Genomic DNA, 20,537 nt, shown 5'->3' on the forward strand with positions numbered 1-20,537 from the left:
CACAAACTCCACGTCCTCCCTCCTCAGCCCCCTCCCCTCCTTTCCCCGCCCATCAACTAACCTCCCCTCCACAATCTTCCGCAACAACTCCACACTCTCCCACCGCATCCCCCGCATATCGTTAGCAATCGGGTATGTGCCTGCGGAGCACCGCCACCCCTCACCGTCTCGTTGGAGACGGACGTAGAATCCTACATGCCCTTGCCAACGACTTGGTTGCGAGAGGGCCCAGTGGCGGCTGAGCTGCAGACTGCGGACTTGGGGTAGAGCTTCCGGTCCGAGAGAGTTGAGCCAGGCTATGGTAAGGGTTCCCGTGGTGTTGTTGTCGAAACCTATGACGAAGGAGGCGGTTTTGGCGTAGAGAGGCAGGGTTTCTTCTCTCAATTGCCGGGAGGTTCGACAGATTGATGGTGTGAGGCGGGTGTTGGCGCCGACGGTTTCCGTGCGTGAGAGGAGAAAGTCTGGAAGGAATGAGAGGATATGTAGGCGTAGCTCGGTTGGGAGTTGAAGAAGGGTGGCCATAGTGTTGTTGTGTTGGTAGGGTGGAAGCATTGTGAGGTGGGAGAGACGAGAGAAGTGAGGTTCGATCATGCCCCACCACCGCTTGAGGGCTCACAGACTTTCATTGAAGATGTGATATGCACGACTATCTGAGGTATGCAATTATACGGTGTGGAAGTACATCGGGCATTCTATATACTTCACATCCCGTGGTTGTGGTTGCTAGAGCATTGCACCTGTCCAGCTTTGGCGCTCAACAAGCGTCGGCCAACCCATGCACACACAGATGGTGTCGTCGGCAGCTGCTGAAGAGTCTTCAAGACTAGCACAGCCACTGCACCTGTGGATGCCGAACGCGAAGAGGTGTGCTGGTGGTCCAGGCCTACCTCGAGCGCCCAAAGCAACCTCCGCAACCTCGCTCCCGTCAACCGTGGAGATGCACTCTTCAGGCCCCAGAGCCCCTTCTTGTCGTCTTCTCCTCCAACACCCCATCAAGGACGCAACCGCGGCAACCGCTGAAAGTCCCTCGGAATCTCAATCCGCGCCGGTCCTGGCCTCTGCGTCGCTGGTCGCGGACCTTTCGTCCTCATACCCAAAGGCTCACGTCGATTGATGGCACTCGCTTCCGGCTCAGCGCGAAGTGGCGATTGATCGCTTTTTGTGAAAATTCCACCTCGAGCCGAAGACGGACCGTTCATCTTGGAGACACCACTAGGCTTGCTAGCATTCTGCTGCTGCGCCGACGCGAGTTCTCGATCACGCTTCGCCATCTGCGCTCGCATGTCTGCCAATTCTCGCTGTACAGCCTGCAACGCCTCCTGTGTCTTAGCATGCTCTTGCTCTTGTCGGGCGAGTTGTTCTTCTTGAGCGGACTTCTCGTGATGCGCAGCTCTATGTTCTTCGAGCTGCCGTTGCGTCTCGGAGAGCTGACGCTGAAGTTCGGAGACCTGGTTGGCGGAGTTCTTGTCGCCTTTGCCTGCTTCTTTCTTCGCTAGGGCTTGCTCACGGGCTGTTCAAGGTCAGCGAAACCTGAAGTGATGGCTGGGCCACGGCCCTGAACGTCACTCACCTTCTATCTGCTCCTGCCTCTCTTTTGCCGCTTTCTCTTTGGCCTCAAACTGCTGCTGTCTTCTCTCCAAGTCCTTCCGCCGTACCTCTGCCTGCTTCTGCTTTTCCGCGAATTCCTTCTCCTTTGCCGCCAACTGCTCCTCCCTCTCCTGCCTCGCTTTCTCCTTCTCCTCAGACTCCTTCGCTTGCTTCTCCATCTCCTGCTGTTGCACCTCCGCCGCCTTCTGCTGCTGCTCAGACGGAGGCCCCGCAAAGTTGGCTTGAGGACTCGAGCTGATATGTTGCTTCCAGGTCAACTCATCGTACATGTACCAGAGCATGGTCTGCTTGTAGATCTCCTGCTTGCCCCACACCGTGATCAAGTTCTGGGATTTATACGACCCGTACGGGTTGCAGAGGTAGGCATTGGGGTAAGTTTCGCATTTGATCCAGTAGGAACGAGGTGTGCTGCCGGTCTCCAGGCTCCACCTGAGTTCAAGATTTCAGTAAAAGTACCTTCACGGGCTGCGATGGATCATGCTTACCATTCCTTCTCGCCAGTGATGACATAGTTGCCTGCATTGCCTCCTTGAGCTCTCAAATACTTGCCCGAAGCACGGTTTCGAAATGCGACTTTGTTGCCGTCGCCTCGTTCCATGAACCATTGCTCCCACTGGTGGATGAATTGTTAATTCGAAGTCCTAAAGTCGCCCCGCCGTTGACCACTCACCTCAAAGCCATTCTGAACGAAGTCGTAGGTATTGACAAAGTTGGAGTTGTTCGGTTGAATTGGGAGTCCGCCTGAGACTGGGACTAGGAAGTATGAGACTTCGACGCCCATTGTCGTGTTCTTTATGTTCAGGCACCTTGCGCCTTTCGGTCTAAAGGTGTTGTTCGCTTTGCTGCCCTCGGGCGAAGAGCAGTATTTGAGCGGAGAACGCGATGAGGAAACCCCAGGCCCGGAGAAGTGGTGGCAAATGTGAGAGATGGCCAGCGATGCGATTGCGGTGTCGCCGCAGCTATTCCAGAGATGAAGCTGACAGCTCACTCAAACAGGCAGTGGTCACTTTGTTGCAATGCTCGCATTCGACCAATGCGAGATGAGGTCGGGATACGTGCATTGAGACTTTTGGGTTAATGCACGTACGTCACAGCCCAATAGAATACATGTATTGCTGCATCCCAGAGCATCCGATCGGACAACTCAGAATTGCCAATGGGAATTCCAATCTGAGAAGTTTTAGATCAAATCGCATTGTCGGAGACGGGCATCTGGACGACCAGCACCAGGAACCGGGTCCCCAGGCGAAGCACATGCACGATCATGCAGCTTGGCGAGCAAGAGTGGGCATGATGCAAACATGATCGACACCGGGGTGGGCCCCGGGTATGTACCACATCGAGGGGCGCTGTTGATTTGAGCAGCGCCAGAGTTCAATGCTTGGAGCTGCGTTCGCTCATATACACGCATCGTCCCACAAGTCGAAAATCTCTCAACACACCACCATAGCGAACACAGATCCTGACGTGACAACATGGGATTGGGAGACAACGTGACCAACACTGCGGCTGGCGCAGCCGAGGGAGCGTATGTGTATCCTCTCTCCAGTGGAGCTTTCACTTGCTGACAGACCGTATAGTCAAAGTAAGGCAGGCCAAGTAGCGACGACCGGCGACTCCGCGCGGGGCGGTCTTGGAGGACGGTCGGGCACCCAGACGACAAGTACTGGCGCTCCCGCAGGCGTGGTACGTGGACATGAGAAACTCATTGATGAGCTCTGTTGCCGAACAATAGCTGACGGTATACCTCATCGCCATAGACCGAATCAGGCAACGGCGACAAGCCCAGCAGCTTGAAGATTCACATCCAGCTGGACCTGGACGTTGAGATACATCTGGAGGCTCGCATCAAGGGTGATATCACCATCGGGCTGCTGTGATGGTATGGACATGGCGGGGGAGTGACAATGGCGGTAGCTTTCGACGAGCGTCCGGGAGGCTATCTGAGAGTAGGGCGATGTTGGCGGACAGCCAATGTTGCGCTTTCAGCACCTCTCCTGCTGATGCGGAACTGCCGGTCATGGAAGCTGCGTCTCGTAGCAACGGTTGTCTATAGGTCATACCCAGCCTGTTCCCAGACGGCGCAATGGTATTCTCGAGGTTGTCACTGGCTTCAACCCCGCGGTGCAATGACGATGTACGATCGGTCGGACGTCCGATGTCGAGATTGAGTTCTATACCATTCCGTAAGAGGTAAATCCACATCTGGAGCTCGATTGTTCTTGCTGCAGGTACCCACTTCAACACGTCGATGAACGCGGATCATGGTAGATCATTCTCGGCTGCATACAGTCCTGACGAGACCATCGCACTGTGTCTCGTGTTGGCAAACGACTCGGTAAGAACCTCGTACGTCTGGCATTGAACCGCTGTCGTTGTTTGGTGATGCAGTAGACAATGGCTGCACTGTCTTCGCAATGGTTTTCGGCATCCTCAGTAAGCACAAGAGTCTTCCATCCTCAGATCATCGTCACTGACAAACTCTTGCACAGCCGCCGTAGCAGCATGTCCTGCAATCATCGGCACGACCGAAGCCGTCCGCCATGGCCAACGACAGAATGCACGAGAAGAACATCGTGGCCGCAAGACACATCTGACGGTATCCCTTCTCCGCCGCAGCGAGTACTCCCAGCGCTTCGATGGCGCATTCGTAGTCCTCAAGGAGAAGAAGCTGTGGGTCGACACCACCGGCTTAAGCACCCGTGACGAGGGTCTTCGTGAGTTGCAACGCCCTCCCCGCAATCACTCCATACCTCCCACAGCTACTGACCACCGCGGTATGTTTTGGCAGATCCCTTCACAGGCTACTTCCTCCCCTACCACAACATGGCCGAAGTCTGGAAAGAAGCCGGCTTCGCAAAAGGTGAAGGCATGGTGACGACCATCTCCAACGACCCGCCCTTCCTCAACTGGGTGTACGTCGACCGCGCAACGCACGAAGTCAAATACGGCGTCCGCGACGAAGCTGAACCGCATCGAGTCGGGCCGTGGGATACCACGAAGTTCGAACGCCGGTTGATGTTCGAGGGCTGGGAGGGATTCATTGCCGTAGAGGAGACGGAGGGGAGCGGGCTGTGGGCGTTGTATTTCGATGTGAAGGATGATGGGCTGAGGGGAGCTGGACAGGTCGGCATGCAGGATCTCCGCATGCTGGAGGTGGAGATTTGGCGGAGGGAGCTGCGGGTGGATCGCGAGACTGCGATGGTGGAGAGGGTGGAGCGGATCAAGGCCCGGGAGGAGACCAGTTCGGAGGAGACGACGGTGTCTTGATCATTGCAACGCGTGCGGAAAGTCCCCCGGTATGGCTCTTCTATTGTTCATCCTTTAGCTCCACATGCTCAATCTTTCACCTCACTTAGCTCAGCTCGAAGCTGGACGTGAGGCGGCACTTCGCGCTCTCGGCCAGGAATCGTGGAAGAACGTAATATACAGAAAAGGGACGAGGAAGCTGAATCCGCAGGCCAGGAGAACGTGGATTACATCCCAGCTGTTCCAGAGGATGTAAACGTCGCCTAGTATGACAACCGGGAAGATCGAGATGAAGACCAGGACCTCGATCACCGCCTCGCTGACCGGATGAGCTTCGTAGGTGTTATCTGAGTTAGGGTTAGCACTCCTGGGGTGCTTCATCGCTCTCCGACGAGGAACACGACGAACCTGGATGTGGTGACGGACGGTTGGGTACTGATGGTACCTCCATTTTCGAGCGATGGCCAGGTCTCTAAGTCCGATGGACGGGCAGCTTGGCTTGCGATCTCAACATAGAAGGCCAGGCACGGTCGATTCGAGCGGCATGGGGACGATGGATGTTGTCGAAGGGCAAACGTTCCATGTGACTTCAAAGTGTTGCCTAAGCTTTTGGACCAGTGCTTGGCGGGGTAAAGTGCTTCGCCTCAGGAGCTATTCCACCCTGCCGTGCAATGCATTCAATTCACCCGCAGCCATTGACGCACACCTCGTATTCGCCCGTCGAATCCGCGGGATGTTGAGGCGCCATAACGCGCGGTCGGCCGACGATGGATTGCTCGAATCTCCCGAGGCAGTTCAGATCCCGCTTTGCATCAAGCCGAAGACGGGAAAGCTATACGTTGCATATGCCATATGATCTGGCTGTGGGTCGACCGGCATAGTTGCGCCTCCATTGAGATGAACGCTCCAGTTGGCCGCCTTCATGGTGTATTCATTCGCGGTGTTGTAGCAGCCACGTTTCGCCTCCAGTATGACAGAACTAGACATATCATCTCCTCGTCGCTTAGACGAGCGGCACCTCCTCCTCCAACAGGATGACCGTAGGTTCTCGACTTTCAATGGACAAGCGGCTCGGGCTGCAATCTCAACTTCGAACGCCAGACAGGATCGACTCAGGTAGCAAGTCCGCAGGAGTGAGGTCGAGGCTTTCGATGGTGACGGTTGTGGTAAACGTGCAGCGCGTCCTGCTCGTTGTCACTGGTGGTGACCCGCGACTCGGGACGGCATTAGTGACCGCGACTCGGGACGGCATCCTTCCCGCATTCCCTCAGACTTCGCCGAAGTTGCCGTCCTGTACGTACGCGCTCATGAGAAAAGTTTCCGTGCCTAGAATTGTCTCCGAGGAACGTGATACTGCCTGGAACTCTCGTTTTCAGAGTATAGTCACGTGTCCACAGTCTTAAACCTACATACACGTATACAGCGCAGCGATACGGCGCTTTGAAAGTTCGGTAACGTCGACTGGCAAACTTCTGTGCTGGACCTTTTTAGCGTACCGCAGCTTCGGTGATACATGTATACGTACCTGTATACGTAACACCAATATTTCCTGACCGCTGCCATGTGGTCGCCCAGCGGGAGCCAGGGATCGGGCTCGTGAGGATCTTAGAGAACGCGGCAGCATGGCCCGCAAATCTTGCCGTTGTAGGAGGTATACTGCGACCGCCCTTGGTCTCGGCTCGGGTATGACGAAAGCAGATCCCGCATCGGCTCATCGCTTCACCTTCTTCGCCTCGGGCCCTTCCTCCTCCTCATCACTGAGTTCAGCATACTTCGTCTCCGGCTGCGTCTCCTTCCACGCGTTCGTGAACATCGGATCATTCTTCGCCTTGTCCGCGTACTTCAGCAACGCCTCCCTCGGATCCTCATCACGCAGCGAGGACAGTGGGATCTGGCTGCGCACGTACTCCTCATCGGGATTCGTCTTCGCAAAGGGAGTTTGAGCGGGCATATTGGGCCTCCTGGGATCTCTGCTGCGGCCGGAGGCGGTGAGGCCGACGGTGGGGTGGCGGCTGGCGTAGCTAGCACCCGAGGGCGCGGGGCCGCCGGGCACGACGATGGAGTCACCTGAGATGCCTTGGGCGAGGTCCATGGTGAGGTTGGGGTCGTCGTCGATGTGGCGGCGTTTTGGGGCGCGGGCCATGACGGCTTTGGCGCCGGCGGTGGAGGTATTGGGGTTGTAGAGGACGTGGGTTTCTGCGTTGGCGGAGCCGGTGATGATTTGGTTGAGCTTGGAGTTCCAGAAAACGGATATGAGAGGTGAGCCTGGCGTGACGGGTGTGACGAGCTCTGGTTTGAGGGTAGCTGGGTTTAGGATGTGCAGGTGTCCGGTCTCTGAGCCAGTGATGACATTGGAAGAGTTCGGCGAGAACCTGATGTTGGTAGATGGGTACTGCGATGATGTGGAAGCGTGCGAGACTGTAGTCACAGGCTGCTTGAATTTTCTGACGTCCCACAGCTTGATAGTGTCGTCGCCGCCTCGAGTGACGACCAACCTGCCATCCGCACTGATGTCCAGTCCACTGGTCCAGGTGCCGGGTGTGTGAGCCTCTCGGGTCTCAGCTGCTGGCCGTGAATAAGGTCCCTCTCCACTCCACATGACAAGACTGCCGTCCAGCGCTGCGGAGACCAGCAAATTGTTGCCGCCCTGCATTGGCGAGCCCCAGGCGACAGCGGTCATCCGTGTGCGTCCCGCTGAGCCAGCAGCTCTCGACTTGTGGACGATCACTTCTTTCTGTGAACGCGGATTGTTGATGTCCCATATCCTTAGGGTGCTGTCTGTTCCTGCTGTAACACATAGGTTGCGATCGGTCGGGTGCCATGTTCCTGTCGTGACTTCTGAAATGTGTCCTTTCGTATTGTGCATATCTCGAAGGTACATGTCGCCCTTTGCAAACTCCGCTACCGACTCGCCGTCTCGAGACAAGATCCTGGCTTGAGGCAAGGCGGTTGCAACAAGGACATGGCCAGCCGACAGCGGGTTGAAGAGAACTTGGTTGATCGGGTGTGTTTCGACATTGGCCGAGCTTTTGGTCGCGCTCGGATCTACTGATTTGAAGGCTCGTACAGTGGTCGGTGTCATGGACGCAAAGTCGTGGAACTTGAGACTGCAGTCCACCGAGCCTGTGATCAATCGCGCGCCGGCTGGGTCTATAGTTGCGGATGTCACCGCCCTGTCGTGTGTCTTGATCACCATCTCGTGAGAGACCGGGAACTCATCCTCGTCGTCATCGTCATCGTCGTCGTCGCTATCGCCGTCGTCGTCTTCTCCATCCTCTTGATCTTCGTCCTCAGGGTCCTTGCTTTTCCTTCGACCATTCGCCTGACCTCCGTTTGCTCCTGGTGATAGCGCTGCAGTGCCGGTCGGCCTCTTGCTACGCTCCAACCTCCTCGCTACATCTGCTTCTCTTGATGGCTTGCCAAACGATGTTGCGCCTAGGAATTTCTGAAGCTCCTCATTCTCCTCGATCACTGGATCTTGGTCGTCCATGTTGACGTGGCGCGTAGACGAAAAGGAGAGCAATTGGAAGTTCACCTACGTGGTACGTCCATTTGGATATGAGAAGTCTCTGTGACCAACCAGGTCGTGTTCGAAACTAAGTAGAATGACAACCTGTACACCAAACTTGAAGTCCATCCAAGGTCACGTGTGCCAAGACCTGCTAGTAGACCTCATCTTCACCTCCCTCTCCATCAGCCAGTGTTACCCAACAGCCACCCTCGTGCCCGCTGCAACCAACCCGGCGGCTCATCTGCAGGAGTCCAATTATGCAGCATATAATGGTGCAAGCTCGTGAGATCATGTCGATCATCAAGATCCCACCACCCGGTCTTCTGAACATGGATATTATGATCTTCCCACCTGAAACTAACCCATCTCGCGCGGTTCTTACATATGGATAGAAGCGGGAACTGGGAGGGTCAGCGAGTATCTCACGGCATACATGCGACCACGGCTCACCTTGGAGTCCAATTTGTCGTTCTTCTCGGCCCACGCGATTATTCGCAAGATTGCCAAGTTCTCGCTCCTGCCCAATCCATTTGCCCCTGTGTCGTACTCAAGGCCAGTCAAGACGACTCTGACAGCCTTCCCAGGCCCAGACAACATGACTGGGGCCTCGAAGTGGTCCAACGGATTGGCACTACGATGATCGCTGAGAGACACCATCAGTTTGGGATCAGTCTGATGTAATCTGGAACTGATTAGCTTGGGCTGCACGGACATTTCTGGACAGCCTTACATGTCTTCTACCATGGAATGGGTATTCAATGCCAGATATTTGGACAAGTCAAACACGTAGGCCACCCGGGTCACAACGTCGTCGAGGGTTTGTCCTGGTACATATGCTTGCGGGATGAGGATCTCCAGAATCTCCTCTCAAAGCTGGCCTGCGGCTTCGATCTGCGGCAAGTCGACGTCCTCGGTCGAGACGATCTGATACTTGTTCTCGGCCGGCCACTCCCCTCGGCGATACATGCCGCGCCAGGCCTTCGACAGCTCATCTATTTCTGCCTGCGAAACTTCAGCTGCTGCTGCTTCTAACTCAGCAGCAGTGGGTCTGGAGGCAGCAGGATAAGCCAGAGCATAGCGGCGGCGAGCCGGAGAACTCGATTGGCCATTCTGCAGCAATGTGCGTGCAAGCCAGCGCGCACGTTGGTACAGCCAGGCCCACTCTTCTCCTTCTTCTTCTTCCATGGTCGGCTGTCTGTCTGGTGGATGGCAAGTGAGCCAGAGCTTGTGGTTTCTGAGTTCTCAGTTTCTCAAGGACAAGCCTGACTTTTCAAGGCTTGCCGCTTCAAGTTCGCTTGTCTTCACCCTTCATACATCGAGTCACTGCTTCTCCGATCATGCTGGAGGTATACCTTATGACAAGGTCGCAAACAAATGCCACATGCCACGAGGGACACGCAGACACTTCGACACTGAAGCATTGGTGAGAACCAAGATCGAGATGGTGGTCAAAGGTGAGCATACATGCCCGTCTACCTGATTTAAGCAACTCCATACGATACTAAGCTATAGCTTCGGAAGTGAAATTAGAAGTGCAGCATCGACAGCACCTGCTACAATGGCGGCAGCCCATCATTGCTCAAAATGTCATGCAATTCCGCCACATGCGTATCAATTGTCAGGTTGAGGAGCCTAGTCACGTGGACTCGGAAATCATCACCATGCAACTCGTACCTGATCAATCTGGCGTAAGTCCTGTCGATCGAAAGCAGCAGATGCTTCGTTTTCCGTCAGCACAATACCACGGAAGATGAACGAAGCTGCGCAGGACTCACCGGAGGGTTGCCGAGCTCCGTCTGTCTCGCCAGCCGGCAGAGCATAAACACATGCTCACTGTTCCGGAGCTCTGTGCTGCCAAGCGGTCCCTCGTTGGAGTCGGACAAGACATCTATCGAGCTGCTACCTGTCCTCGTCAGCACCCCAGGCCAGAGCCAAGTTGTCCCCACCGTATCGCAAAGAGTGTTGAAGCACAGGCGTTGGAGCCATCGTCGCTCGTCACCGCTGTGTCTATGTCGTGTTAATACAACGCTCTCCAGAACTATTGGGGATTGAGGGTAATCAACTCACTGAGTGTAACCTATCCACGGCGTCGTTCTCCCGAGAGCCCTGCACAGCGAGTTGATGCATGCTACTCTGCTACCATTATTGTTGGATTGCAGCCCTCCAGCAATAATGACAGTGTCGTTGATCCTGCCTACTGCTGCGTCTCCGAGTTCACTGATGTGTTCGAATGATGCTGGAGCGCTGAATAGCTGAACTAGGAAGTTGAATGGTCCCTCGTACGGACCAACGCCTTCATCGATGGCCTGGGCCCACCGTTTGTACAGAATTTCGGCTGTGGGATTTGTGGTTGGGGGCCTTGTAGTAGGCATTACGAAAGTGGGTATACAGTTGTGGGTTCAAGTGGGTATATGGGTGTGGGTTTAGAAGTTAGAACTTCTTGGTGAGCATCGCTGCAAAATATATGAGGCCTCTGCGTTTGCTAACACATAAGGAGTCAGTTTGTTACACCCGAGTCCACAAGTAATGCTGTCGACAGCAAACACCATGGCAGATACTGTGCTGCCCGGAGGGAACGAGCAACGGTGAAGGACGAGGCCGTGGAAGCACCATGCAGTATGCACATCGTTCTCTGTTGATTCGGCTCAAGCACTATCTAATGCAACAAGCAGCTGCCTTACATGCTATCGGAGTACAGTCGGAAGCTCACCTATAAAAATCTCCAGCCAAATGGCGCTTTAGCCACGAAGTCTGCAAGACGGCTTCGCCCATGCGAGATCCGTCCACCAAGCTGCGAACAATCGCGGCTGACGAGGTCATGAAGAGACACGACATCTGTGCGATCTTGCTAATCAAACCACCGGGTCACAGACGCACAGATGTCGTGGCCAGCCAGCTCGAAACTCACCAGTCTCGCACGGCACATCTTGATGGAAAGGAGCGAACACTGCATACACAGTCAGCAGTGTGTTAGGGCGTGAGAGGATGTGTTGCACCCTCACTTTTATGCTTGGAGGCTTCTCGAGCTCAGTGAAGTCCACTAGTCGCTTGAGTATGGTCATCTGCTCGATGCTCCGAAGCAGATTGCCTGGATACAGGCCCGTATCTCTGGGATCCGAGACGACGTCTACAAAGGTGGCGCCTGCTCCGTCCATCGATCCGACATAACGCCAATGGTTTCCGAGGACAGAGTCGCAGAGTCTACCGAACGTTACTCGTTCCAGCAGATCACCCTCTTCGCCCCGCCTGCAGAGAGTCAACAAATTGCATCCTGAACAGCACATCTAAGGACAACTTACGGGTCGAAGAACATGGACGGCGTTACCTCCTCGATCGTCTTGCGTAAGGACTCTACGCAAGCTCGTATGCTCGGAGCATCGCCAGGATCCAGTCCTCTGGCAATCCGGAATGTGTTGGTGAGGCTGTTCATCGCATCTCCTCCAAGCCTACCTGGCGGCTCGATTGTTGGAACAGCGACCATCTTTGCCATGATCCTGAACTTGTTCTCGAACGGAGTAACATCTTCGCCGGTGAGGGAAGCCCGTGCGCAGTGTAACTCTTTGGCCGTGGGGTTGGTCACGTCGGTGATGGCAGCTTCAGACATTTTGGAGGGAGGTATGCGATATGGAGCAAGTCGGGCTGAGCATCGCTGTAATATACCTTACCCTTCTGCGCCTTAGCCTGTCCTTTCGAATCTCACTACCCGAGCGCGGCACTGGTTGATGGTGAATAGCTGTTTCTTTGCTCGTCGGTCAGCACCCGTTCGAATGGCATAGCAGATTATTACTTACCTGAAAAATTGGATGTGTTGCCCTCACAGCGCCGTGCTTCCGATCGTACGCCTCAAACCAGTTGAGCAAGAGCAGGATGGTCAGATGCTCACTCCCCCGTACGACACCATGGTCCTCGCTGTTGTCAACCAGGACAACTCCATAGCTACTATCGCTTGTCTGGAACCTGCCAGGAACACGCCAGCGCTTCGGCTCCTGAATATCACTGAGCTCCTGGAAAAGTGCTTCGTCCGTGCCGTCCCTGGACTTTGTCAGCACGCAGCTCTTGAGCAACAATATGGCGAGCCTTACCGCGGCTGAAACCTGAGTCCAGGGTTCGCATCTCTCAGAGCAGTGCACACTGTAGCTGTACAGGCCATCCAGTTATGAGCTTCACTGGGGTCGAACCCACGAGCGATGAGATAAGCGTTCGCCACCCTGGCCACCCCGTCCTCTGCCAGTCCACCAGGTGGTGCAACTTGCTGTATTTCGAACATCTGAGGAATGAATCTGAACCTACCTTTTTCAGGACTGGCACTGTTACTACGGGCAACCATCCAGGCTTGCCTCAGATCCTCTCCAATGCGAGATGACGCTTCCGTGTCCATGCTGCCTGTGCCGGGAGAGCTTTCGAGGAGTATTTGGCATGTCAGAGCATGGCGAGGGTGGTTCTCTTATGGGTGGCATACCAAATGCTTGCTGCTGTATAGTCGTTCACGACTCATGACAGGGCAGACACACGAGACCACGTTAGCTTACGAGGACCTCGAAGGCACCATTTGCGAGGGCGGAGCCGCATGAAAAGAACGCCCGTGAGCCTGATATGAGTGCCTAACAGCGTCGTGCACTCACTGGGACGTCAAGGAGAAGAAAGCAGCATTCAATACCCAACAGCGGACAGAAGCGCTCCCAATCCCTTTCGCGCTGGCCGGGTCCATTCTCCAGCAGGGACAGTCGATACCCAGTCACTACTCAAAACCTTGTGCAGACTAATGGTATCTCTTCGATCCTTCAAGTCGAAACACTGAGTGATGTGGACTTTGACCTCATACCCGGACCTTTCGAATCTCACTACTCTGGCGCGGCAGATGTTTATGGTGAGTATGGAATACTACAAGCCGTCGGATCAGCAAAGACCATGGCTGAGAAATGATTAGGACTCACCTTCACCTCCGGACTTTGCTCACACTCCTCGAACGATGCGAGCAGTCGCAGGATAGCAAGATGTTCACACCGCAAGAGAACGTGTCTGTGAGAACTTTCGTCACTGACTGTCGTCAAAACAAAAGTACAGTTTCCACAGGGTCCCATCAGCACCGCAGGCACTAGCCAGAGCCTGTTCGAGCTCTGCTCCTTAAGGTCTCTGTACAGATCCGACTTGAGGTCGAGCCTAGATCCAGTCAGCTCGAGCGTCCGTCAACCACGCGTATGGCAACCTCACCACGCGGCGTCCATGTTAGTTGTGGCTTTCGCAAGTACCTTGCACAACTCGTCGGCACATGCCAGCCTGTCAGCAATCTCTTTGTGGTGACCTAAGCCGCGGGCGATCTGGAACATGTTTGTGAGACCGGAGACTGCTTCTTCACCGAGCTCACCTGCATCTCCCTCCTCCGGTGGCGGTATTTCAACCATTCGAGCTAAGATCTTGAACTTGCCATCTGCTGGACGTACGTTCTCGTGACAGGTGCGGAACCATGCCTGCATTAGTTCTCCAATGTTTTGAGCTGCTGTTGCGTTGGGCGCCGTTGACTGCGGCATGGGGCCGTCGCTGAACTTTGATAAGGAGTACATGGTGGAGGATCTTACGGCACCCTGAAGTCTCCGTGGGCTCTTTCCTACCTTTCATATCGCTCGGAAGGCTTGCTATGACTGTAGTCATTTGGAACTCAGACCCGTGCAAGAAGCAAACAACCAGCAGTGGTCTCGCTCATCTGGATGAGGTGTGGGAAGGTTTAGACCATGGTGACTCTGGGTCACGAGCGGCCATCAGCCAAGCATAAATGGCAAGCTCGAGGAGAGCAGAAGCTCACAAACTCTGTATGTCTGCAGACTCCGCCACTACATTGCAAGACACCACACTCGCCGCGGAAAGTCAAGCCAGCGAGAGAATCCTCCGTGTAGGCATCTCCCTATTCGGACGGATGAGTTCGTATGCGCCGACAACTCTTTCAGAATCGATACTCGGTGTGTCGCGCGGCTCAATAGTCTTTATATGCCGTTCTGAGTCCTGACCAGTCGTTGCGAGCCGTCTATATCAGGATCAAAGCAAGGGGGAGGGAGGATAGTTCGCTTGTTCGCCATGTTTTCAAATCGCCTCGAGGTCGGCTGACGCGTGCGAACAACCACATGCGCATTATACAGAGGTTGTCTGTGAGAAGGCAATAATTGCTGTTCATGTGGTTAAGTTGATCGTGGATTCGTGGCTGGCTGGCGTCTTTGAAGGAAGCGTTGTGGCCAAGGCGGTCTCGATTCAGAGATTCACGATGCACCACCCATCGTCAGTAGGGTGCCACACTCGCTGAGCGCCGAATCTGTGCTCCTCAATGGGTTGTTCCAATACTCTCGCTTGCGGGTATTTTTGCGTCTGTCGTCGACACGACGGACGAGGTCGATCACAGGAAGACAAGACGAAATGAGGCCTCATCTCTCCTGCCGCAATGGGCCTAGCGGCAACGTCTTCGGCACATTCGCGTCAAGGTTCAACGGCGCGCAGATCCATCGTCTTGACCGTTGAGAGGCCGTTTGGCCGTGAACGGCGTGGAGAACGGCTTCACGCACTCGCAAATCGCCAGTGGATCGTGCAACGGCAAGTGCCACAAGCTTTTCACTTTCCATCACACCGCAACGGGCTCCGTCTTCCCCTTGGAACACCTCGACGTGCCGGAAATGGTGGCTGGGAACAGCAACCAGGAGCACGGGGACTGCCGAACCAGGATGGCCCCGGCAAGACTGGAGAAGGAGTCGTAAACTGTGCAAACCCGTTCTCTGTCGGACCGATGAGGTACACGACAGCCGCTCTATCGGTCGGTGAAGGCGCCGGAAGGCTACACAAGACGAAAAGTACGTTCCAATGCGGTCTCGTGCTGCCTTTTCGAGCATCGATACTCGACCATCGCATGTCGTGCCCCAGATCCTCGCCGGATGTCTCGCCCGCCTCGCAGTCTGGCAAAATTGGGCGTCTGAGACAGTGCCAACCACGCCTCGCCGCGCGGGACTGGGGTGTTTAAGCTCGAGTCCCTCGACGCCATCCTAAGGACAAGGATATCTTGTAGCGTTGGTGCGAACATCGTAGGCGAAGATCGAGGTTTGGTTCTCCCCTTCCTTCGTCCACCTCCCAACCCAAAGGCAAAAGACTTTGTGACTTCTTCTTCCCGTTCGCGTGCTGGTCGCGTCGTTGTTTCGTACAACCTCCCAGTCTTGTGAAACCGCCCGCATGGCCGCCGATCACTTGATACGCGACGAGTCATTACAGTAAAACGCTCTACGTCTGGCCTGCGATGCGACAGCGACAATAACAACGATAAAGTCGGCCTGCAGCCCGCCTTGCAGGAACCATGGCCGAATACTTTCCTGCTCCACCACACTGGTCGCCTTATGAGAAGCCGCCATCCTTCACTGCCTCCAGACCTCGCACGCCAGGTCAACAATCATCCTCCGCCAGTGTACGCAGCAAGAAGAGCTTCCGCGAAAGGACTTCATTCTTTTTCAATCGGTCAAAGTCAAATGCGACACCCGGGCGACGAGAAGTGGCGGAGGAAGATGAAGTGCCTGTTCCCATGCGCCCAAACACATCACAGACTACACAATCTACAAGACGGGTCGCTGAGCCATTGGATACGATCCGGCATTCTATATTGGGCAGCAAGAGGAGAAACCAGTCAGTTGCGTCAATAGCAAGATCCGACTCGAATGCTTCCTTCTCATCTGCACGAAATGATTCGGTATCTTCAATTGGCCGCGAGACCTTTCAAAAGGAAGATGAATGTCAGTCGCCCATGCAATTCTGATAGCCAGGATATGCTGACCGGTCAAGCAGATTACAGGCATCTCCGCAAACAGAGCATATCGCCTCCATTCCACTTTGAACATGTGACACATACCTCGAAAACATCACTGCCACCGCTAGAGACAGTGGATGAGCAGGATCTGCCGCGCGAGTTCTGGTCTGTCTCTGCTCGCCAACGGCCGAAGAGACATCTCAATGGCATTTCAGCGACCGATATCCCGAGACAAACTCACTCATCTGGCTCCGACTCATCGAGACCTGGAACTTCAAAATCACGCCCTGTATCGCCTCTTTCACCTTCAGAACTGGGCGACGATCCGCCACACATCAACACACCAGTCGAGCCAATCGCAAGGCTGGACGATACGATCTTTGACGCGGTTGCTGCGACTAATCAGAACACCCTCACCCGCTCACGCTCAGTACGGTCTAGACCACAGGTACCACACTTCCCACGGCGCTATTCGTCTTTGACGGCAATGAAAGGCGAAGATGGCACCACTCCACCGCATAGGCAACTTACTACCTTCTATGAGAGCGACTCTTCGAGCGTATCTGGTGGGCGCGACAGTCCGGAGGACCAGCAAGAGGAACACCCAAACGGCACTGCTCCAGTCGCGCCAGTGTTGATACCTCATACCATACCACGACCGAAGCAGGACGACATTTTCTTCCGTTCAAAACAGCCACTGCCACCGATACCAAGCCGACACTCATCACGAAATCTGAGTAAAGCTTCATCCAGATCCGGAGGAGGCTACTTGCCACCTGTATCTCTCCAGATCCCTTCCGAGCATGCCTGGTCTCCAAAGTCCAAACAATCTTCGAAACGGTCGTCAAAACGCTCATCCAGATCTTCTCGCTCGTTGCGCAAGTCGCCGTCTCAGTCGAGCTCTACCGGTGTCAGGCAGTCGACCATTGTCTCTGACACAACATGGGAGGATGATGTGGATTACTGCTATGAACAGGAGGCAGAATCTACTTGTAACTTCAACTGGGGTACAAACGCGGGAGGCAGCGAGCACTACCTCCTGGAAGATGACGAGTTGAACCTTGCCACCTCGCCGTACCACGCTCACTCGCCTACGATCGCACACGAAGCCGGCCCTCAGATCCGAGTGAGCAACAACAAAGATACCATCGCAGAGCGCCGCATGTCAAGAAGGATTGAAGAGCCAGCACGCGCACCCTCTTCCGTCGGCCACCGCGGCTTTCTCGCAGCGAGAAGGAGCTCCACAGATCTGAGCAGACACATCCCCACGCCTGTCCAGATCACCCCGAGCTCCAGCACACCTGACCTCCTCTCACCTGTCTTGAGCGTGAATGGCGAGGAGAAGCAAACCACTCCCAAGCCCTTGCACGACTCAGGCGTTGGCTCACTGAACGCTCCGATTCTCAGCAGAGCCGACTCGCGGCGGACTAGTGCTGGCCCTCGCCACCATAAATCCAGCTCCCACGGCTCCAACGCCAGCAGTGCTCGCGCGTCGTCTCGCGGGAACCGAGAGTCGAAACGATGGTCCATCGCTTCGGGCGCAAGCAACTCCGAGCTGAACCACGGCGGTGCGAGGCATAAAGTCGTGCTGTCGAAAACCATCATCTCCGCACCACTGGAGTCGCTGCCGCAGAGTCCGCCGTACGAGCGCGATACAGAAGCAGGACAGGCGAAACACCAACCAAACCGGGACAGCTTCGTGATGCGCCGCCCACAGGACCCGCAGGAGCATGCCGTGTGGCAGGCCGCCGGACGGGCGGCGCATCAGCGCGGGTCGTCGAGGCAGGGTATGCACAGGCATAGGGAAAGTCAGGTGATTCATGGGAGTGTTAGGATGCATGATGGTGGGCTGGGGTGGATATGAGGATGTACTTGTAGTGTATTGTAACGATATAGCTGCCCCCGTGTACTGTATGGCGTGTCTTCGGACCGCTTGTAGCAACATTTGCGACTCCCTGAACACCGCCCTCGTTCCGCGGCCGAAGCAGCTGTCGACCATTGGAGCACATCAATCAATTTCGCTTCCAACTCGAGCCTCCATTCAACAACCATCCTCAAGCCTCTTGAGCGACAGTGCAGCGCAAGCGCCGATCATCATCAGGGGTCACAAAGCCCACTAAACCCGATCAAGCGAGGGTTTTGGCCTGGCCGCTTGGGCAACGGCTTTGTTGATGATCGATTCGTCGACCGCAGCAAGCACTTTTGACATTTACTTACTCCCCTTTGTCTGAACATCGGCATACTGTGCAGACTGTTGGAAATACACACACGACTTCTTGGATTTGGGAGTGTAGCAACTTTCATGTATCTTACCCGTTAGGCAGAGGGAATGGCGTTGCTCGAGAATAGCTGGGTTAAGGTAGGTCGAGTCAATATGTGAACGACTTGGGGCATGGCGATGCTAACACGTTGCGGGATAGGTACAACAGAAGACCTTTTCGAAATGGTAAGAACATAGCGTAGCTACTAGAGGAGTTATGTGGCTAAAAAGGCGACGCAGGCTCAACAACAAAATCAAAGCCCGAAACGTGCAAGTCAACAACCTCATCACCGACCTCAGCGACGGCATCATCCTCATCCACCTGCTCGAGAGCCTCTCGAATGAGTCCCTAGGACGCTACGCTTCCCGCCCGAAGCTCCGAGTGCAGCGGTTCGAGAATGTGAATATCGCGCTGGACTTTATCAAGAGCCGGAAGATCCAGTTGACGAATATCGGCGCAGAGGATGTGGTGGATGGGAATCAGAAGATTATCTTGGGCCTGATATGGACGTTGATTCTGAGGTTCACGATCAGCGATATCAATGACCAGGGGCTGAGTGCGAGGGAGGGGCTGTTGCTGTGGTGTCAGCGGAAGACGGCGTGCTATGATGAAGTGGACGTGCGGGACTTTTCGGCGAGCTGGAATGACGGACTGGCGTTCTGTGCGCTGCTGGATATCCATCGGCCGGACTTGATTGATTACGAGAAGTTGGATAAGTCGGACCATCGCGGGAACATGCAGCTGGCGTTCGACATTGCGTCAAAGGAAATCGGCATCCCGGATCTGCTGGATGTGGAGGACGTGTGCGATGTGCCGAAGCCTGACGAGCGGTCGTTGATGACGTACATTGCGTACTGGTTCCATGCCTTCTCGCAGATGGAGCGGGTAGAGAATGCTGGGAGGCGGGTGGAGAAGTTTGTATCGAACATGCAGGGGGCGTGGGAGATGCAAAATAATTTCGAGCGGAGGATGAGGGCGCTGCTGCACGATCTGAGGGAGCAGAGGCTGTATTGGGAGGAGTCGCACTTTGATGGCACGTATGCGGATGCGAAGGAGCAGAGTAGAGCGTTCAACGAGTACAAGCAGAGGAAGAAGCGGGATTGGGTAGCGGAGAAGAGTGATCTGGCCGGCTTGCTGGGCAATATCAAGACGAAGCTGAGCACATACCGACTGCGACCGTACGAGCCACCGGAGGAGCTGAGCCTAGAGTCGCTGGAGAATGCGTGGAACGCACTCATGGCCGCCGAGCGAGATCGCAGCCAAGTGATCAACAACACCATCCGCGACATCAAGAACAACCTCCGGCGCAGCTTCGCCGACAAAGCTAACGACTTTGCCCTCGCCCTCAAAACCATCAGCACCAGCATCTCCGGCCTCGACGGCGACGTCGAAGACCAACAACAGCACACCACGCAAATCCAACGCAACCTCCCACCACTCGACCAATACCTCGCCATCATCGCAAAACTCGACCAGCAATGCCTCGAAGCCAACATTGAAGAAAACGACTTCACCACCTACACCTACGACGAGCTCTCCTACGAACTCGGACTGGTGAAGAGCAGCGTGCAGAAGAAAATGGCCTTCCTCGACAACCAAATGGTCGCCCGCAACATGACGAACCTCACGCCCATCCAGCTCGAAGAATTCGAATCCGTCTTCCGCCACTTCGACCGCGACTTATCCAACAGCCTGCAGGAACTCGAGTTCTCCGCCGCCCTCGCCTCCCTCGGTCTCGTCTACGACGAGCAAGAAATGCACGAGCGCTTCGTTGAAGTAGCCGGCCGCGGGGGCAGCGTGAGTTTCGAGCAGTTCATCCGCTTCATGGTGGACGTCACCGAGGACCAGAACACGGCGGAGCAGGTCTTTGAGTCGTTCCGGGAAGTGGCGGACGGGAAACCGTATGTGACGGAATTGGATCTGACGCATAGTTTGATTCCCGATGAGTTGGTGCAGCAGTTGGTGGAGAGTATGCCGAAGCATCGGGGCCCGGATTTGCAGCAGGATCGCGCGTTGGAGAAGTATGATTATCGGAAGTTTATGGAGAGGTTTATGGGCGGGAAGGGGGAGGCGAATGGGGGGCATGTGTAGGGTGGGAAAGATGCTTCTTGGGTACATGTGTGTGCTTGGATTGGGCTGG

General features: G+C 55.2%; 10 protein-coding genes across 10 annotated transcripts; 4 read left to right on the forward strand and 6 right to left on the reverse strand.

Annotated features, from left to right (window-relative positions):
* Positions 1-992: 992 nt before the first annotated feature.
* On the reverse strand, positions 993-2,389 carry LTR77_008390 (uncharacterized protein; the record flags this gene model as incomplete). The annotated part of the gene is made up of 4 exons (XM_064805622.1): positions 993-1,510; positions 1,571-2,037; positions 2,094-2,221; positions 2,279-2,389. 4 exons carry the CDS (start codon positions 2,387-2,389, stop codon positions 993-995), a joined length of 1,224 nt encoding a protein of 407 aa, XP_064656082.1.
* A 694-nt stretch (positions 2,390-3,083) lies between these two features.
* LTR77_008391 (uncharacterized protein) lies at positions 3,084-3,488 on the forward strand (the record flags this gene model as incomplete). Its single annotated transcript, XM_064805623.1, has 3 exons — positions 3,084-3,136; positions 3,189-3,294; positions 3,369-3,488. The coding sequence occupies 3 exons, from the start codon at positions 3,084-3,086 to the stop codon at positions 3,486-3,488; spliced, it is 279 nt and encodes a 92-aa protein (XP_064656083.1).
* A 537-nt stretch (positions 3,489-4,025) lies between these two features.
* LTR77_008392 (uncharacterized protein) lies at positions 4,026-4,878 on the forward strand (the record flags this gene model as incomplete). The annotated part of the gene is made up of 3 exons (XM_064805624.1): positions 4,026-4,044; positions 4,101-4,325; positions 4,412-4,878. The coding sequence occupies 3 exons, from the start codon at positions 4,026-4,028 to the stop codon at positions 4,876-4,878; spliced, it is 711 nt and encodes a 236-aa protein (XP_064656084.1).
* Positions 4,879-6,568: 1,690 nt separating this feature from the next.
* LTR77_008393 (uncharacterized protein) lies at positions 6,569-8,347 on the reverse strand (the record flags this gene model as incomplete). The annotated part of the gene is made up of 1 exon (XM_064805625.1): positions 6,569-8,347. One exon carries the CDS (start codon positions 8,345-8,347, stop codon positions 6,569-6,571), a length of 1,779 nt encoding a protein of 592 aa, XP_064656085.1.
* A 203-nt stretch (positions 8,348-8,550) lies between these two features.
* On the reverse strand, positions 8,551-9,082 carry LTR77_008394 (uncharacterized protein; the record flags this gene model as incomplete). Its single annotated transcript, XM_064805626.1, has 2 exons — positions 8,551-8,691; positions 8,819-9,082. The coding sequence occupies 2 exons, from the start codon at positions 9,080-9,082 to the stop codon at positions 8,551-8,553; spliced, it is 405 nt and encodes a 134-aa protein (XP_064656086.1).
* A 153-nt stretch (positions 9,083-9,235) lies between these two features.
* Positions 9,236-9,553, reverse strand: LTR77_008395 (uncharacterized protein; the record flags this gene model as incomplete). Its single annotated transcript, XM_064805627.1, has 1 exon — positions 9,236-9,553. One exon carries the CDS (start codon positions 9,551-9,553, stop codon positions 9,236-9,238), a length of 318 nt encoding a protein of 105 aa, XP_064656087.1.
* Positions 9,554-11,216: 1,663 nt separating this feature from the next.
* LTR77_008396 (uncharacterized protein) lies at positions 11,217-12,746 on the reverse strand (the record flags this gene model as incomplete). Its single annotated transcript, XM_064805628.1, has 5 exons — positions 11,217-11,315; positions 11,371-11,614; positions 11,668-12,017; positions 12,160-12,400; positions 12,451-12,746. The coding sequence occupies 5 exons, from the start codon at positions 12,744-12,746 to the stop codon at positions 11,217-11,219; spliced, it is 1,230 nt and encodes a 409-aa protein (XP_064656088.1).
* Positions 12,747-13,575: 829 nt separating this feature from the next.
* LTR77_008397 (uncharacterized protein) lies at positions 13,576-13,929 on the reverse strand (the record flags this gene model as incomplete). The annotated part of the gene is made up of 1 exon (XM_064805629.1): positions 13,576-13,929. The coding sequence occupies one exon, from the start codon at positions 13,927-13,929 to the stop codon at positions 13,576-13,578; it is 354 nt and encodes a 117-aa protein (XP_064656089.1).
* A 1,763-nt stretch (positions 13,930-15,692) lies between these two features.
* Positions 15,693-18,000, forward strand: LTR77_008398 (uncharacterized protein; the record flags this gene model as incomplete). Its single annotated transcript, XM_064805630.1, is given in 3 exon segments — positions 15,693-16,122; positions 16,175-16,566; positions 16,585-18,000. 3 exon segments carry the CDS (start codon positions 15,693-15,695, stop codon positions 17,998-18,000), a joined length of 2,238 nt encoding a protein of 745 aa, XP_064656090.1.
* Positions 18,001-18,465: 465 nt separating this feature from the next.
* ain1 (alpha-actinin) lies at positions 18,466-20,488 on the forward strand (the record flags this gene model as incomplete). The annotated part of the gene is made up of 3 exons (XM_064805631.1): positions 18,466-18,495; positions 18,557-18,582; positions 18,637-20,488. 3 exons carry the CDS (start codon positions 18,466-18,468, stop codon positions 20,486-20,488), a joined length of 1,908 nt encoding a protein of 635 aa, XP_064656091.1.
* Positions 20,489-20,537: the final 49 nt, after the last annotated feature.

The sequence above is a fragment of the Saxophila tyrrhenica genome (assembly GCF_035928015.1).
Source record: "Saxophila tyrrhenica strain CCFEE 5935 chromosome Unknown scaffold_14, whole genome shotgun sequence".
Taxonomy (NCBI): Eukaryota; Fungi; Ascomycota; class Dothideomycetes; order Mycosphaerellales; family Extremaceae; genus Saxophila; species Saxophila tyrrhenica.